Consider the following 17322-nt stretch of genomic DNA (forward strand, 5'->3'; position numbering starts at 1 on the left):
AGGTTCTTCAAAGAACTAAACATCGCGTGACCACATTATTCAGTGATCCTGCTTTTGGGCATATAACCCCTCAAAATGGGAGCAGACATTTGTACATTCGTGTTCACAGCAGCATTTCACACCATGGCCAAAAGGTGCAAGCGACCCAAGTGTCCACTGAAGAATGAACGGATAAACAAATGAGGTTCATTCATGCAATGAAGTATTATTCAACTTTAAAAAGAAAGGAAATTCTGACACACAGTACTACACCACGGATGAACTTTGAGGACATTATGCTAAGTGAAAACAAGCCAGTCACAAAAATAGACAAGCATTACGAGTCAGTCCACTTACATGAGGTCTCTAGAGTAGTCAAATTCTTAGAGACAGAAAGTGTTTAATATGAGAACAGAGGACCTCCCTGCTGCTCCAGTGGTTAAGAATCCGCCTGCCAATGCAGGGGACATGGAGTTCGATCCTCAGTCCGGGAAGACCCCGTGTGCCACAAGGCAACCGAGCCTGTGTACCACAGCTCCTGAGCCCACGTGCTGGAGCCTGAGAGTTGCAACCACTGAGGCCCAAGCGTCCATGCTCCGCAACAAGAGAAGCGCCGCAACCAGAGGCCGGTGCGCCGCAACCAAGAGCAGCCCCCGCTCGCCACAACTAGAGAGTGCCTGTGCACTGCAAGGACGACCCAGCGCGGCCAAAACTGAAGCTGTAGACACAGAATCCACCTGGCAATGCACGGGTCTGGGGTTTGATCTCTGGTCAGGAAACTAAGATCCCACATGCCATGGACCAACTAAGCCCTGACGCAGATCAATAAACAAATCCTTTAAAAATAAACAACACAAAATCAGACTCTCTCAAAAGTGAAAAAAAAATGAATGCTCCAGCCCCAACAAAACTGAATAGACAGTTTCTCAGCTGTTTCTTGGCACCTGTCACGTGTCTAGTCAGGGCATGTGGGGGCAAAGGGCAAGACCCTGCCCCCACAGCTGCCCCCCAGGTCACCCTGGTGCCCACGAGGTGTGAGGTCAAGTGCTTCGGGTGGGCACGTCATCCAACCTGTACAAGTCTACATGGGGGAAACTGAGGCACAAGAGGAGGTGTCATCTGGGGGAAGCCAGCAGAGACAGGGCTCTGAGCCACAAGAAAAGCCACTTTAGCCTTGCATGGGGAAGGAGAATATGGGCTCTTGGGCACAAGTGACCCCCTCCATCCCTGCAGGCCCCTGTTACTGACCCTCAGGGCTCCTTCATCTGCATGCGCTGAGCCTACAGGGACAAAATGAGCATCTCCCTGGCACCGAGGCCGCTGGGCCCATAAATCTCTCCGGAGGCTGTGCACTGAGTCTGTGATGATGTAATGAGCTGCTCCCATCCTAATTACAGCCATCAAAGCCCTCCTGCCTGGGACAACAGAAGCGATCAAAACAGCACAGGGCTTCCGGGTACAAAAGGACCCATGGAGGAGGGCCGCCCAAGTTTTTGTCTCTCCAAGTCACTTGAGAAACACTGAACTTGACCTCTAAAGTGGAAGAGGCTCTTCGGTCGGCCTGGACCAGGACACCGCAGCCCCTCAGGGGCTCCGGTAGGGCGGACGGCTCTCGGTCTTGGTGGGGCATGCGCCACCTCCCCGTGTCCCCAGCCCGAGGACTGGCCAGCCCTGCAGAGCCAGCCCTGGGCACTCTGCCTGGCTAGGCCGACACTTCCTCCCTGAGATTTCCGGGCGAAGGACCAGCTGGCACGCACCCAACCACCCTCTGCGCCCAGGTGAGCTGTGTCAGATGCACAGAGGCAAACAGAGTGCTCAGGGTTTTCTGTTTTCAATTCTCATCAAAGTTTTGATATATAAACAATTTATTTTTTTTATTTAAAAAAAGAAACAAAAAACACGACAGAGTGCATCCCTGCAAGCCCAGCTGGCCAGGAAGGGCAGTCTGCAAAAACTCTCCTGGAGCTTCTCCCTGGGTGACCATCCTTGCAGGAGCAGGGCAGCTCAGGAGGGACCACCGAACTCCCAGGCTGGACCCAGGGATGGAGGCTCAAATGCTACACAGCCATCGGGGGAAAAGATCGTCCACAGCAGAGACTCACCGCTCTGGAGAGGAGGCCAGGCCCTGGCTTTGGGATGAAACCCTTGTGAGCTCTGGGCTATCAGCATGGGACCGCCCAACAGAGAGGAAGGAATTTCACATATGAAATTAGGACTCAAGTCTCTTATCTGTTGTGGAAATGCCTTTCCTCATTACAGGGGGCCACCAGAACATGAAGTGAAAGCGATTTCATATAAACCTCCCCCGTCAGCCCCCTTGGGAATCAGCTTCCTGATTCTTGGGTGCAAGAACTTTGCCAAGTCAGCAAGTTCTGGTCTGAAAGGAGCTGGGTGTTCATCCCTAGCACGCAGTACCCTCCCAGGCCCCTGCAGCCCCTGCCCTCACTCTCCTCAGGCCTGTCCCCATCTGGTGGCTGGAGGGGTCTTGGCTAAAACTACATCACATGTCACTGCCCTGCTCGCCGCCTTCCTGCAGCACCCCGCCGCCAGACTCTGACCCATCACGGGGGCTCATGACACATCGCCCGCAGCCGGGCCAGACTCTCCCTAACAACGGGCCTCACACGCCTCCCCCACCTCCACGGTTCACTCCTGTGCCCTGTGGCTCAGCCCGAATGCCATCTCCCCCAGAGGGCCCCCCCACCCCCAGCCCATTTCCCTCGCACAGCCATGACCTCAGGGCGGGGACCGGCTAGCTGCTGGCATGGTTCCTCCCCAGGGCAGGGATCCCAGGTGACTTGTTCTGTCGGGTATCCCCAGGGCTCAGTACTAAGTAGGTGCTCAGTGACTACTGACTGAATGCATCAACTTTCCAGTCCAGGCCCTGGCCCCTGCATGGAGACCTCACTGGGGGCCCATGCGTCCCATGTCCCCCGACCCAGGGTCAAACAGGCACCACACTGCCCCAGGCCTCCCTCCAGCACCCACGGGGGTCTGCCAGTCCACCCCTAACACATCGTACACGGTCAACACAAACTCCAGGTTTCTTCCTCAAACTGTGCAGAAACACTGGAGTTCCGGGAAGACTTCACTATCCGCCTGGCTCCGTGGCCCCTCACCTTGGTACACAGACATTCCCCGGGGGAAACAGGACCTCACGCCACATTCCCACAACGTAAGGGGAGAAGCCGGACGGTGTGGTGGAAAGTGGCCCTTTCAGAGGACAGCTGCACCGAGAAGATTCCAGAATGAACTAGTGATAGGCCTGCCCTCGGAGAGGCCACAGTCCAGCGTCTGCTCAGTGCCTGTGGAGTCCCCACTCGGGGCCGGCTGAGTCTATCTGCCTGCAGCCTGCTGGGCACCTGCTGGGCACACCCTGTGCGCCTGCCAAGGGCCTGCTATGTGCCCGTCGGCTGTCCACTACTGCCTGCAGAGCACCTGCTGAGCACGAGCCAAGCACCTCCTGCATGCCTGTCTTTGGACCACCCGGTGCCCGGTGGGTGCTGCCACGCGCTCCCCGCACACACGCCTCCAGAATCTCAGCGACAGCGAGGGCCAATGTGCAAGTCCCATTCCAGACACGCTCCACGGGTTAACCCAGCTCAGTGTCACCACAATCCCGGGAGGCAGACAGCACCGTGACTCCCAGAGACCCCCAGGTCCAAACTCACCCGGGAGAGGCATGAAGACACCCAGTGGCATGCCCACCGCGCACCCTCGCCACCGCCATCCCAGGCGTTTTCTCTCCTCCGTGCCCAGCTGAGAACCCTGAGGAGGAAGCCCTGGCTACGCTTCACTTCCATCTGGCGAATAATAAATATTGACTCTCTCTGAATCCTTGGCCCACGAGGCATGCGTGGCTTCCGTGTTTGCACACCTGGACCCCCAGCCAGCCAGCAGCAGCAGAGCCACACCTGGCCAGGGCAGGGCGGACCCCCGGGAGACCCCAGGGCAGACCCCTGCTCTGGGACAGGGCTGGATGTGGTAGAGGGAGGGAGGCGAGGAGAGGGGGTCAGAGACACTCCAGCCAGAAATGTGGGGAAACCCATCCAACGTGCTCCAAGGTGAGCTGAGGCTCCCCATCCCCCCCTTTCTCCTCGGCTCCCCCATCACGCCGGAGAGGCCCCACCTCACCCTCCGTGCTGCTCACCTCTGAATAAACCCTGTCTTCATTATCTCTTTTGTTGTTGGTTAGTCACTAAGTCGTGTCCAACTCTCTGCAACCCCATGGACTGTAGCTTTGCCAGGCTCCTCTGTCCATGGGATTTCCCAGGCAAGAGTACTGGAGTGGGGTGCCATTCCCTTCTCTAGGGGGTCTTCCCAATGCAGGGATCAAACCCGCATCTCCTGCACTGCAGGCAGATTCTCTACTGCTGAGCCACAGACGGAAGCCCCCATTATTTCCTCTGAACTGCCCCAAACTGGCCATCCCTCTGTCCTCACCATGACCAAGTCCAGGGTGCTGCACCCCCTCCCTGCTGCAGGGGCCATGGAGACAGACGCAGAGCAGGACAGGCACAGGGAGCCCTCACGAGCCTCCCGGGCCGAGGAGTCAGAGTCAATATTTATTATTTGCCAGATGGAAATCAAGTATAGCTGGGGCTTCCTCCTCGGGAACACAATGAACCCCTGATTTGCAAAAAACCAGGGGAAACCTCCATGGTCCTCAACAGATGGATATGACTCAAAGCTCAGCCTTGGACAAGAGTCTTCAATGGCTGCCTTAAGAAAAATGTGAGCCCCGGATTCAGACCCAGGGTCAATCCCAGCACCTCCACACCCAGCAAACTGCCCAGTGCCCTGCCAGGCCCTGGCTCCTCCTCTGTGTGCCAGGGGAAACCACGGGCTCATCTCGGAGGGACCGCGACAAGTCGCTAGGCATTCACGTCCAGGCTCCAGCAAGTCTGGCCCCTGACACTCCCACACCTTCGTGTCACTCACGTCGCCATCCTGCTGGAAACTCCCATAACACTCCATGGCCCACCCTCAGGGCCTGGCCTGGGGTCCTCTTCCCCCTCGCCCCTGCCTTCCGCCCAGGCACTCTGCCCATGCAGAGTCCCCAGCCGTCCCCTCCACACACAGGGTTCCAGCAGCCTGAAAGGTTCTGCCCTGCCCGGACCAGTGGGCCAACACCCGGAGCCACATGAGACAGGAGAAAACGTGTAAGGGGGTGGGGGACTTCCCTGGCAGTCCAGGGGTTGGGACTGTGCTCCCAATGTAAGGGAGTGGGGATAAGTGATTCCTGATCGAGGAACTAGGATCCCACATGCTGCAAGATGTGGCCAAAAAAAAAAAAGAAAACATTTGGGGCCTGGGTCTGTCCGACTGGGGTCAGATCCCAGCTCTCCCGCCTCTAATGCTCTGTGACCTTCGCTCCCTGAGCCGCTCCATAAACCCAGGAGGAGGCCATCGGTCACCTAGGTGTTGTCAGGGCGCCAGGTTTGGGGTGTGCACCTCAGGGAACCAGGGGCCTCTGCCAACCCCTTCGCGCCTGCACAGCCCTGGCATGGGGGGCACAGGAGCAGGGCTTCTCCGCCTGAGCGCTGCTGACATCAGGGGCCTCGTGGGTGCTGCCCAGTGCAGAGCGGCGCCCCCGGCCTCCACCCACCATGGGCCACGTGCATACCCTGCCCCGAGCCGTGACAACCCGAAACGTCCCCAAATGTGACCAAACGCCCCGAGGCAGAGCCGGCCGGGGCGCGCACCCTGTGGGACCCGTTTCTATGCCCCCCACCAGTGAGCTCTTACTGGGCTTCCCTGGTGGCTCAGACGGTAAAGGATCTGCCTTCCATGTAGGAGACCCGGGCTCCATCCCTGGGTCGGGAAGATTCCCCTGAAGAAGGAAATGGCAACCCACTCCAGTATTCTTGCCTGGAGACCCCCATGGACAGAGGAGCCTGGCAGGCTACGGTCCACGGGGTCACACAGAGTTAGACACGACTGAGCGATTAGCACACACACCACTGCGTCCAGCCAGTCTCCCCAGGCCAGACCCCAGCCCTGACACGCACATGACGTTTTCCAAAAGGTCCCTGTTTAAAAAGAAATGCCCAACACCAAGGACTCTGCATCCCGACCTTCTCATGGACTGCACGGAAGGGAGACCATACCACCAAGCTGAAACCGGGATGCTCCCGGTGCCAACGACAGCAGAGAGCCAGCATACAGCCTTCCATGACATCCGCAGCAGGCCCGCTTGGGCCCGGAGCAACCTGAGCAACCCTGTAACCCCAACCAGGACCAGAAGGCCCGTGGTGTCAAGAAGAGGCGCCGACACCACGCCCAGGCCAGCCTTAGGGAGTGACGGCAGACCCTCCCTGGCCGCATGGACCAAGTGACCACCACAGCACTCACCGAGGCCAGACAGCCCGCTCTCCCATGCGATGGAGGCCTGGCAAAGCCCTGGTGAGCCCGCTGCCTGGGCCTCCCAGCAAGGCCTGAGCGGCAGGGTCCTCAGATCCCACTCAGAACTCAGGGCCCCACCAGAACCTGCAGAAACAGGATCTTGGGGGAGCCCAGGAATCCGCATCCTTTAGCTCTGAGGTGGTTCAGCAACCCCTGAGAGTGGCAGAACCACTGCCCACCGCCTTCTCAACCTTCCTTGTCGCTCTAGGTCAGTGGGGCTCAAACTGTGGGTGAGACTCATTGGCCCAGGGCCGACAAACTCCTCTGAAGGGACACATGGTGGCTATCTGCACCTCCTCGGGTCAACAGGCCTCCGCCGCCTCCGCCGCAATGATTCTACGGCCACAAACAAGGCATAAATGAATGGGCGTGCCCATGTTCTAATAAAACTTTCTTTACAAAAAACAGGCATAGCTTGTTGAACCCTGGATCAACAGGTTATTAAATCAATTTAGTAGGTCCCTGCTGGCATTTTATAATAAACAGAAGGGACCCGATTATATTAATTTTCCATACACACAGGGAGGGCTGGGCTCCTTGGAGAAAACTGTGTCAATTGAATGTTTGGTAGTGGCTGCTGGTATGTCCTGAAACACAGATTTCTAACAGTGGGTCCCAGTCAAGGAAATGAGAAGGTGGCCTGGCCTTGGAACTAGGCCCTGGGCGCCCGTGCCTGACCCTCACCCGCCACAGACATGTCTGGTTCAACAGCTACTGCAGGTCCAGGAAGCATTCCTGGATTACCCCCAGCACAGGGGTCCTCCTAGCACTACACACCCTGACCTGCGGCTACCACCTAGTCAATCAATAAGCCAGGCAATCCCACTTCCAGGCATATGCCCACGAGGTAAAAACAGGGGCTTGTGCAAACACTTACACACACACACACGTTCACAGCAGCACCATTCGTGACAGCGAGAAAGTGGAAACAGCCCGCAAACCCACTAACAGGTAACCCACACACTAAGGGTGGTCCACCCACATGGCTGAATGATCACGTGACCACGGGAAGGAATGACCCTCCGACACAAGCTACAGTGTGGGTAAACCTCAGAAGCATCACGCCGAGTGAAGAAGCCAGAAAGGAAAAGCCACGTGCTGTAACGACTCATTTACATGCAAGAGGGCCAATCCACAGAGACAGAAGGCAGATTGGGGGAGGGGAGGGTGGGGAGTGACTGCTCATGGGGACGGGATTTCCTTCTGGGGTGACGGGAATGTTCTGGAACTAGAAAGAGGTGATGGCTGCACAACACTGTGAATGTCCTAGATGCCACCGAAATGTACATTAAAGTGGTTCATTTCATGTGAATTTCACCTGGATTTTTTTTCAGGATTTTTTTTTTTTAAAGGTCACTCTGGGACTTCCCTGGTGGTCCCCTGGCTAAGACGTGGAACTCCCAGCGCAGGGGGCCTGAGTTCGATGCCACAACGAAGAGCTCACACGCCACAGTTAAAGATCCCACGTGCCGCAACAAAGACTGAGGATCCCAGTGCCACGACTAGGACCCGGCGCAGCCAACTAACTAAATTAAAAATATATACGTATTTAAAAAGAAGAAGGCAAGGGCCACTACAGTTTTGTTTTGTTTTAGTTTTTATTAAAAAAAAAAAAAAAAGTCACTACTCTGCACAGTTCTGAGGGCCTGGGCTGGCCATGAGCTTCGGAAGGGTTCTCTATACAGGACCCCAGACGGGCAGGGCCACTCATCAGTCCCCTGAGGATGTGTGAGTGGAAAGGTCAGATCAGAACCAGGGCTCCCCAAAGACAGCCTCCTTCCAAATGACCACTGGACAAACTTATCTATAAGTGTGTCCCGTGTCGGCCACAGAGACTTTGGCAACCAGCCTGATCTGGACTGTGGCCTTCACGGGGAGAAGAGCCGCAGGCCTTGCACAGAGGTGTATGTGACAGTGTCCCAAGACTGCTGCCTCCAAGGCAAGGACAACTAATGGCAGGAAATATGGATTCCAGGGATCAAGTCAAAAGAGAAATGTGGGTGTGGCTGGAGAAACTGAGTCATCGTCCAGAGAAACCATGGCCCAAGTGGGGCCAAGTAGACTCTGGTGAGCAACAGAAGGTTCCAGTGTGTGTTCTTAATTCCTTGTTTCAGACATATCATACATGCTCATCCCAGGGCTGAACACCAGTCCTGTCTCTTCCCAACTGGGATGCAGCTCTGGGCCTCAGTAGCCCCACTGACCCACAGGCAAAGAAGACACCTCTACTCCATGGGCTGGCAGTGGGGGCGAGAGGGGGTGAGCAAAAACCACCCAGTGCCCAGCGTGGAGCAAGAACCAAGCCTGCAAAGAGCAAACGTGACCCACCCACCCAAAATCCTCATCCTGCACCCTTGCCACACTCTAATATATATATGTGTATTTATTTTTTTGGCTACGCTGGGCAGCTTGCAGGATCTTAGTTCCCCGACCAGGGATTGAACCCAGGCCCTTAGCAGTGAAAGCTCATAGAGTCGTAACCACTGAACTGCCAGGGAATTCCCATCCCCTACCACACTCTGACTGCACTCTTGGTCAGCTTCCTGACAACAAGATGCCCTCTCCTGGGACTTCCCTGCCTGTCCAGCAGTTAAGACTCCACTCTTCCAATGCAGAGGGCACAGGTTCAATGCCCGGTCAGGGAACTAAGATCCCACCTGCCACCCGACACCCCCTCCTGCCCTAGGGCCCGTGCTCCTGCTGTTGTCTTTCCGGCTTGTCCCCTGTCACTGCCAGGCCCAGTTCAGAGTGAGAGGCCCCAGTGCCTGACAATGGGTGAAATGACGGGTCCACTTGAGGCCTTGAGGAAAACATGACCAAGTGAGCTGCCAGAGAAAGACAAGCGTGCACATCTGCAGGTGACCCCTAAGGCCCACTGCCTCAAGGCAGCTTCCGCAAGGTACTCAGACCCTGCAGCCCAGGGGAAAGTGTCCTGGGGCTGCCATCATAAATGACTGCCAATGGGGAGAAGGCAGGGGCATAAAACAAAAGAAATTTATTTTTACACAATTCTGGAGGCCAGACACCCAGAATTGAGGTGTCAGCAGGGCCACAATCCCTCTGGAGGATCCTGTCTTGCCTCTTTCAGCTTCTGGGGGCTCCACGCATCCTTGGCTCATGGCTGCAACAGTCCAATCTCTGCCTCCATCATGCACGGCCTCTCCCAAGTGAGTCTGTATATTCTCCTCTTTTCCTGAGGGTGCCAGTCATCCGATCACCCTAAATTCAGGACAAGCTCATCTAAAGATCCTTATTCTACTCATATCTGCAGAGGCTTTTTTCAGAAATCGGTCATACTCACAGGTTACTGGGCTCTGCCGGTGGCTCAGACAGTAAAGAACCCTCCTGCAATGCAGGAGACATGGGTTCCATCCCTGGGTCAGGACGATCCCATGGAGGAGGGCATGGCAACCCACTCCAGTATTCTTGCCTGGAGAATCCCATGGACACTGGAGCCTGGCAGGCTATATAGTCCATGGGGTCACAAAGAATCGGCCACGACTGAGTGACTAACACTTCACTTCACACGTTCTGGAGGGCAGGATGGGGCCTATCTTCTTCAAGACCCCCATTCCACCCCCTATTGGGCAGGCAGCTCACAAGCTGGAGAGCAAGGAGACTGCCGGGGCCTTCTGGAGGCGGGCGATGGTGCATCCCATCCTCTCCACAGAGCAGCTCGGCGAGTCCTGCGTGCATGCATGTGTGTGTCAAGGCTGCAGATGGCACCAGACACTTGAAGCAGCCGGCACAGAGGCAAACAGTGCCAAAGCCAGGACGGAGGCCAGGACTGGGGGCGGCCTCTACACTCAGCTAACCCAAGACACCACTGCGCGGTGGCTGAGGCCCAGGGGCCTGGTTTCCCAACAGCCTGTGCAGAGCCACCCCCGTCACAGGGTAGGACCCAGAGAACGCCCGCCTTCGGCACAAGAGCCAGTGGCCCCAGCCGGGTCCCCGTGGATCGCTTTGCAGGCAGGCTTTTTCTGGCCCAGGCGCTGCTCCCCAGGATGTTCAGTGATCGGTCACAGGCAGAGCCTCCTGTGTCCTGAGCCGCTGGCAACTGGGCGACTCGCCCACATCCCCTGCCCTCACCTCCCACATCCGATCCACCCACACATTCAGTCACCTCTGCTGCCAAAATATCACTAATACCCACTGTTCTGGGTCATTGCCATGGCCAACTTCTCCATTCTCCAACCCGAGGCTACCAGCGGCCTCTCACCATCTGCCTGCTTCCCTTCTCACCTCTCCTGCCTGTTCAGCTCTTGGCCATCTTTGCAAGACACGAAGCATCCTTAAATGATCAAATGGAGAGTTACCACTTGAGTGAGCAACTCTACTCCATGGTACAGACACCCAACGGAAAGGAGGACCTACGTCTATACAGGTGATCGGACGGGAACGCCCATGGCGGCACTACTCACAATGGCCAAAAAGGCAGGAACAACCCAAGCGTCCCCTGATGAACGAATGGATGCTCAAAACATGGCGTCTCCACACAATGGAGTATTATTCACCTTAAAGAGGACTGAAGCGGGGCTTCCCTGGTGGCCCAGGGGTAAAGAATTCGCCTGCCAATGCAGGGCACACGGGTCTGATCCCTGGTCCCGGAAGATCCCACATGCTGCGGAGCAACTAGGCCCGTGCACCACAACTCCTGAAGGCCCGTGCCTAGAGCCCAGGCTGCAAAACAAGAGAAACCACCACAGCAAGAAGCCACACTCCGCAGCGAGGACCCAGTGCAGCCAGAGATGGATAATTTTTTAAAAAAGACTAATAAAGCAACAGATGGTGGAGAAAGCACATACCACCACCGAACTGTTCACGACGGCTAAGACGGTACATGTATATTTTGCATGTTTTACCACTATTTTTTAAAAGGGAAGGAAGGACTGATATGCCCCACAACATGGATGAACCTCAGAAACATGCTGAGTTTATGTCTGAGACATCAGACACATAAAGCCACATCTTGCATGATTCCATTTCTCTGAAATGTCCAGGACACGCAAACCCAAAGGGATGGAGAACAGATCAGCGGTCGCCAGGGGCTTGGGGAGTGACTGCCAGTGGGGATGGAGCTTTCTTGTTTTTATTCTCATTGTTATTTTCCCTTTTCGGCTGTGCCAAGCAGCATGTGGGATCCTAGTTTCCCGACCAGGGACTGAGCCTGTGCCCCCCACACTGGAAGTGTGGAGTCCCAACCAATGGAAAGCCAGCGAAGCCCCAGGGACGGGGTTTCTCTCTGGGGTGATGAAAACGTTCTAAAGTCGACAGGTGATGGTTATACAACTCTCTTTATATGGTAAAAACCAGTGGACGGTACAGCTTCAATGACTGGTCGGAACATATTAGGAATGATATCTCAATAAAACTGCTACAAAAACAAGCAAAGGATCAGGCCGCTGACCATCACAAATCTTCCCAGGGCTCCTCGTTCAGGGGCCAGTTTCATCTCTCCTGTCTCTCAACATGCAGCTTCAACTGTGCCAAGCCCTTCTCACCTCTGGGTCTCTGCACCTGCCTCCCTCCCAAGGGACAACCCTCCCTGGCATGGGGGGCTCTGTCTCACTGTCCAAGCGTCAGCCTCCCGCCCTAGCCATTCCTAGCACATGGATTTGCTTCTCTCTGAGAGCATCTGCCTTGTTTATTGGAGCAAGTCTCTCCTGTCCCATGCTAAAACCATGCTGCCTCTCCAAGCACATGGTCCTCATGTGCCTCAATATGCTGCTGGCCCCACTGTGGTGCTGGGGAAGACTCCTGAGAGTCCCTTGGACAGCAAGGAGATCATACCAGTCAATCCTAAAGGAAATCAACCCTGAATATTCACTGGAAGCTGAAGCGCCAATATTTTAGCTACGTGATGTAAAGAGCTGACTCCTTGGAAAAGACCCTGATGCTGGGAAAGACTGAAGGCAGGAGAAGAAGTGGGGGACGGAGGATGAGATGGTTGGATGGCATCACCAACTCAATGAACACGAGTGTAGATAGTGGAGACTAGTGAAAGACAAGGAACCCTGGTGTGCTGCAGTCCTTGGGGTCACAGAGAGCTGGACATGACTTAGCTACTGAACAGCAACCACCCTAGAACCCAGCACTGTCTCTGGGATATGCTGGGCAAGTAAAAATGTCATTTTGTGCAGTAAGCACAGATCAGGAATCTGAGGCCCAGAGAAGTTAAGAAACCCACACTAAGTCACACAGTAGAGTGTCACAGCCCTCCCTGCACATCAGGCTGCCCAAGTCCAAGGATGAGGAAGGAAGGTTCATGCACTCACCCCTCTACCCTGCTACTCGCAAGTGGACCTCACTCCCCGTCCCCTGACCCGACCTAGCCCTTGGGGTCAACACAAGTGGTGCCACTCGCTCCGGGAGCGGACAGGCTGACCAAGAGAGGAGGCCCCAGCTGCGCCGCGCCCCGCCCGTCTGCAGGCGCGGGGCAGCTCCTGGCGCTGACCCAGGTGGAGGCAGCACGGCAGGCTGCGGCCACGGGGGGTGCGCAGCAGGAGACCCGCCCCAAGCAGGCCAGCTCCCCTGAGCCACATGCTGCAGCTGTACCGCGCCACAGGCAGTAGCGGGAACGGGTGGGAACCAGCCTGCCCAGCCCAGTCTCAGGCGCAGGCAACGGCCCACCCACGGTGGGTGCAGAGTTTTGAACTATCTGCCCAGGTACGTAGCTCGCACTCCCCTGCCCACACAGAGTTTCCTCCAAACCAAAGGCTTCTCGGCCCTGGCACTGCTGACAGCTGCGGCCAGACCACTGTCCGTGCATTGTGGGGTGCTGAGCAGCACCCCTGCTCTCTACCCACCAGACGCCAGTAGCAGCTCTTTGCCCAGTCGAGACAACCAGAAATGTCGCTGCCCAATGTCCCCTAGGACAGAACTACCCCCAACAGAGCACTGCTCTGTTTGTAAAAATCTAGTATAAGCTTACCTCTGCCCAGGGCCCAAGCCCACCCCACCTCCCCAACTTCCAATGTAAAGGAGGCCAACAGAGAGATGGGAAATGGTTACCAGGGGCCAAGGGAACTGCTGTCTGCAAATCTTAAAAAAGCTTTTCTAGGGACTTCCCGGATGGTCCAGTGGTTAAGAAGCCATCTTCCAATACAGGGGCTGTGAGTTCAATCCCTGGCCAGAGAACTAAGATCCCACGTGCCGTGAGGCAACAAAGTCCGCACACCACAACTAGAGAGCCCTCGGGCCCCAACGAACCCCCAGCACAGCCAAAATAAACTTATATTTCAGAATCTCTAAATCCATCAACCAATAAATGGATAAACAAATGTGGTCTGTCCACACCCAGGAATACTACTCAGCCGTAAAAAGGGAAGAGGAGGACATGGCAACCCACTCCAGTATGCTTGCCTAGAGAATCCCACGGACAGAAGAGCCTGGCGGGCTACGGTTGCAAAGAGTCAGGCAGAACTGAAGCTACTTAGCACATAAAAAGGAAAGAAGTTTCCCAATAATGCTAAAATGTGGATGAAACTCAGAAACATAACACTGAATGAAAGAAAGCAGATCCCCAAGGCCACATCTGGTGTGATTCCATTTATCTGAAATGTCCAGAACAGGTAAATCCACAAAAACAGAAAAGTTGGTGGCTGCAAGGGGGCTGGGGGAGCAGCAAGTGAAAAGTGACTGCTAATGGGTGAGGAGCTTCTTATGGGGGTGATGATAACGCTCTGAAATTAGACAGCGGTGATGATGGCACAACTCTGTAAATATACTAAAAACCACTGAACCATACACTTCAAATAAGTGAATTATATGATACACAAACTATATCTTGAAAAAGCCGTTATTTTAAAGAAATGTTTTCAACAATAATTCATTTCCAACCTTACAGCTGAAACCTGAAGACTGCCACAAATCAGTGTAGCCCCTTCTTCCTGTCATACCACATACACTGGACACCTACTGCACTCTAGGACGCACTGCATGCTGGAGACAAGATGAAGTGGACGCTCCTATCCTTAGAAATCTTGACGCATGGAGGACACTCAGGTTGCACAGTGTCATTCATTCATTCACCAGTCACATCCTGGAGCAGGGACAGGCAGGACCTGCCCGACAGAGAGCACCCAATTGATAGGTGCTGAATAAATGCATGGAAATAGAGATACACATTCTAGTCTTAAGGTCATGATCTCAAAGAGAAACAAGCAACTTATTAAAAAAAAAAATAACATCACCCCAAAATCCCACCCGAGGAATCAAAGACTGAGGCTCACATCACAAAGGTACAGTGGATCTGCCTAGAAGAGTCACATGTTAGTTGCTCAGCCGGGTCCACCTCTTTCTAACCCCATGGACTGTAGCCTGCCAGGCTCCTCAGTCCATGAGATTCTCCAGGCAAGAATACTGGAGTGGATAGCCATTCCCTTCAGGGGATCTTCCTGACCGAGGAATCGAACCCAGGTCTCCTGCATTGCAGGTAGATTCTTTACCATCTGAGCCAGCAGGGAAGCCCAAGGACAGTCAACTCAGATGCCAAATCCAGAAACCAGTGAAGCAGGTGTCTGTAGCTCCCACTCAACCCCTCCCCAAGGCCCCAGGGTGCAGCATGGAGGTCCCATCCCTCCACAGGATCAAAGCAGAGATTTACCGCCACCTGTGCAAAGCATGCTCCCCTCCCTCAACCACCAGGAAGGGCTTGCAAGACACATTCCACAAAGGAGGCCACCGAGACCCAAGGAGTCTGCACTTCGTGGCGGTCGCCAGAAAGCTGAGGCCCAGAAGGAGAGCCAGGCCCCTGAGCCCAGCCACGACCAAGCCCCTGCTCCAGGCCCACAGCGGCTCCCCAGGCGAGGCTGGCAGGCCATCTGGCCTGCCCCTGCACACCAAATGCACCTGCCATATGACGAAGAACTGTCCCTCCACGCCGGTCCTGAGGGGCCAGGGGCCATCTGTGGCCAGCTGTCCCTTGTCCTTGTGGGAGGAACAACACCTGGTCCCCACCATATGGGCTGCATTGGGGAAGGGGCAGCTGTCGCCACTCCAAGCTCCAAGACTGAGTCCAATCGGCCTTCCTGACCCCACTCAGGTCCCCACACGCAAGGCGCCAGACCTTTCCCTCAGATATCCAGAAGGGAGAAACACCTATCCCACCTCAGGTCTGCAAGTAGGGACACCTGTCCTTCCCCAGCACTCAGGGAGTGAGTGCACAGATGACAGTGATGTGGAGACACCTGTCCTTTCAGGGAGCAAGGGTGAGGGGGCAGCTGTCCCCTTCAGGTACCAAAGATACAGGAGCACCTATCCCAGCTTCCCAGGTAACAGTGACGCTTGCAAGCAGCACCCAGTTCAAGCACCTCAGTATCACTCCCCTAGGAAGCAGTGATATAAAAGCACCTATCAGGTAGCAATGTGGGGACACCTTCCCCCTCAGGTAACAAGGATGTAGTGGCACCTGTTTCCTCCAACTAGTAATGATGCAGAGGCTCCTGCTCATACAGGTAACCGCGATGTAGTGACACCTGTCCCCCACTTCAGGTAGCGGTGATGGAGAGACACCTGTACCCCTTCAGGTATCGATGATGTGGGGGCACCTGTCCCCGCCCACGACGCCCGGGGCGTGGGGACACCTGTCTCCTTGGGCCGTGCCAAGCCCCGCCCCCGCCGCGCGCCCCGCCCCCGCCGCGCGCCCCCCGCCCCGTGCACGCGCGGGACATGCGCCCCCTCCCTCCCTCTCCGGCCCAGAGGGGTCGACGAGGGAAGCCCCCTTACCCGCGCGGCCCGCGTCAGGCTCAGGTCCTTCATGACCTCCTCGAAAGCCGCTGTCTCCTCCGCTTGCTTCTGGTTGTGCAGCGCGATCTTCTCGCTGAATTTCCGCGGATTGTTCGAAGTCGCCATCTTCTCGCCGCCGCCTCCTCCTCCTCCTCCTCCTCCTCCACCTCCTCGCCCCCCCACTCGCCGGTGCCTCCACGCAAGCGCCGACCAGACCCGCGGGCGGCGGGCAGTGCGCAGGCGCGTCGGCGAGCGTGAGAGCGGCGCGTGCGCACAGGAGAGGCGCGCGACGCGGGGGCGATGGCGCATGCGCGCGCTCCGGCGGCAAGCTCAGAGGCCAGAAGGGGAGGTGGGAGAGGGCGGGCGAGGACTTCGGCGCAGGCGCAGTGAGCCGTCTCCTGGCCCGCTGGACAGCGGCTGTCTGGCTGTTGGCCATGGTCCGGGAGCGGACTGGGGCCCTGGACCCCCCCAAGAGAGTGACTCCTCGAAGCAGATCCTTCCAGGTCACCAGGTTGGAGCAAGCACCCACTCCAAGGACAGGTAGCTCTCGAGGCTGAGCCTCGGCTCGGACCAGTTCAGCTCAGACAGCAGTTCAGGGCATTGCTCATCCATGCATGCATTCATTCATTTATTGAATGCCTATGTATGCCAAGCATATTGGGGAAACGGCATGAGCAAGGAGACGTGGTCCCTGCCCTCATAGGGTGCACAGTCGAGGAGAGCGGAACAAAACCCACCAACAAATGACCCAAAAACTTTTCAGATGGAGAGAAATGTGATGTGGAAAATAAAACTAGTAATGGATAAAGAGGAGAGTGGGCTTCCCTTGTGGCTCAGCTGGTGAAGAATCCGTCTGCAAAGCGGGAGACCTGGGTTCGATCCCTGGATTGGGAAGATCCCTTGCAGAAGGAAAAGGCTACCCACTCCAGTATTCTGGCCTGGAGAATTCCATGGACCGTATAGTCCATGGGGTTCAAAGAGTCTAGAGGAGAATGATGTTAGGAAAGGAGGCTCCTGTGGCCACCATAGTTTGGGGGGTGTGATCAGTCACCAACCCCAAATCCCAGTGTCATCCTTAACACCTTTCTTTCCCTATTCCTATTCCCTCTTCAGTCCCTATTCTCTGGATCCTTAAGCTCGGAAAACTGGAACTACAGAGCTTCGGCCTCCTCTCTGTGAATTTCTCCAGTCCAGTTTTACTCAAGGAAGTCC

At 55.8% G+C, this 17322-nt stretch overlaps 1 protein-coding gene across 2 annotated transcripts in view; it reads right to left on the reverse strand.

The window, feature by feature from the left end:
• Positions 1-16269, reverse strand: part of CRTC1 (CREB regulated transcription coactivator 1) — an 85200-nt gene extending 68931 nt beyond the window's left edge. For both annotated transcript variants that reach the window (XM_019963807.2, XM_019963806.2), the window contains exon 1: positions 16111-16269. In XM_019963807.2, the coding sequence (XP_019819366.2) occupies positions 16111-16236 (126 nt within the window). In that variant the 5' untranslated portion in view covers positions 16237-16269. The remainder of the gene's footprint in view (positions 1-16110) is intronic.
• Positions 16270-17322: the final 1053 nt, after the last annotated feature.

Source organism: Bos indicus, chromosome 7 (genome assembly GCF_029378745.1).
Source record: "Bos indicus isolate NIAB-ARS_2022 breed Sahiwal x Tharparkar chromosome 7, NIAB-ARS_B.indTharparkar_mat_pri_1.0, whole genome shotgun sequence".
In the NCBI taxonomy this organism is placed as follows: Eukaryota; Metazoa; Chordata; class Mammalia; order Artiodactyla; family Bovidae; genus Bos; species Bos indicus.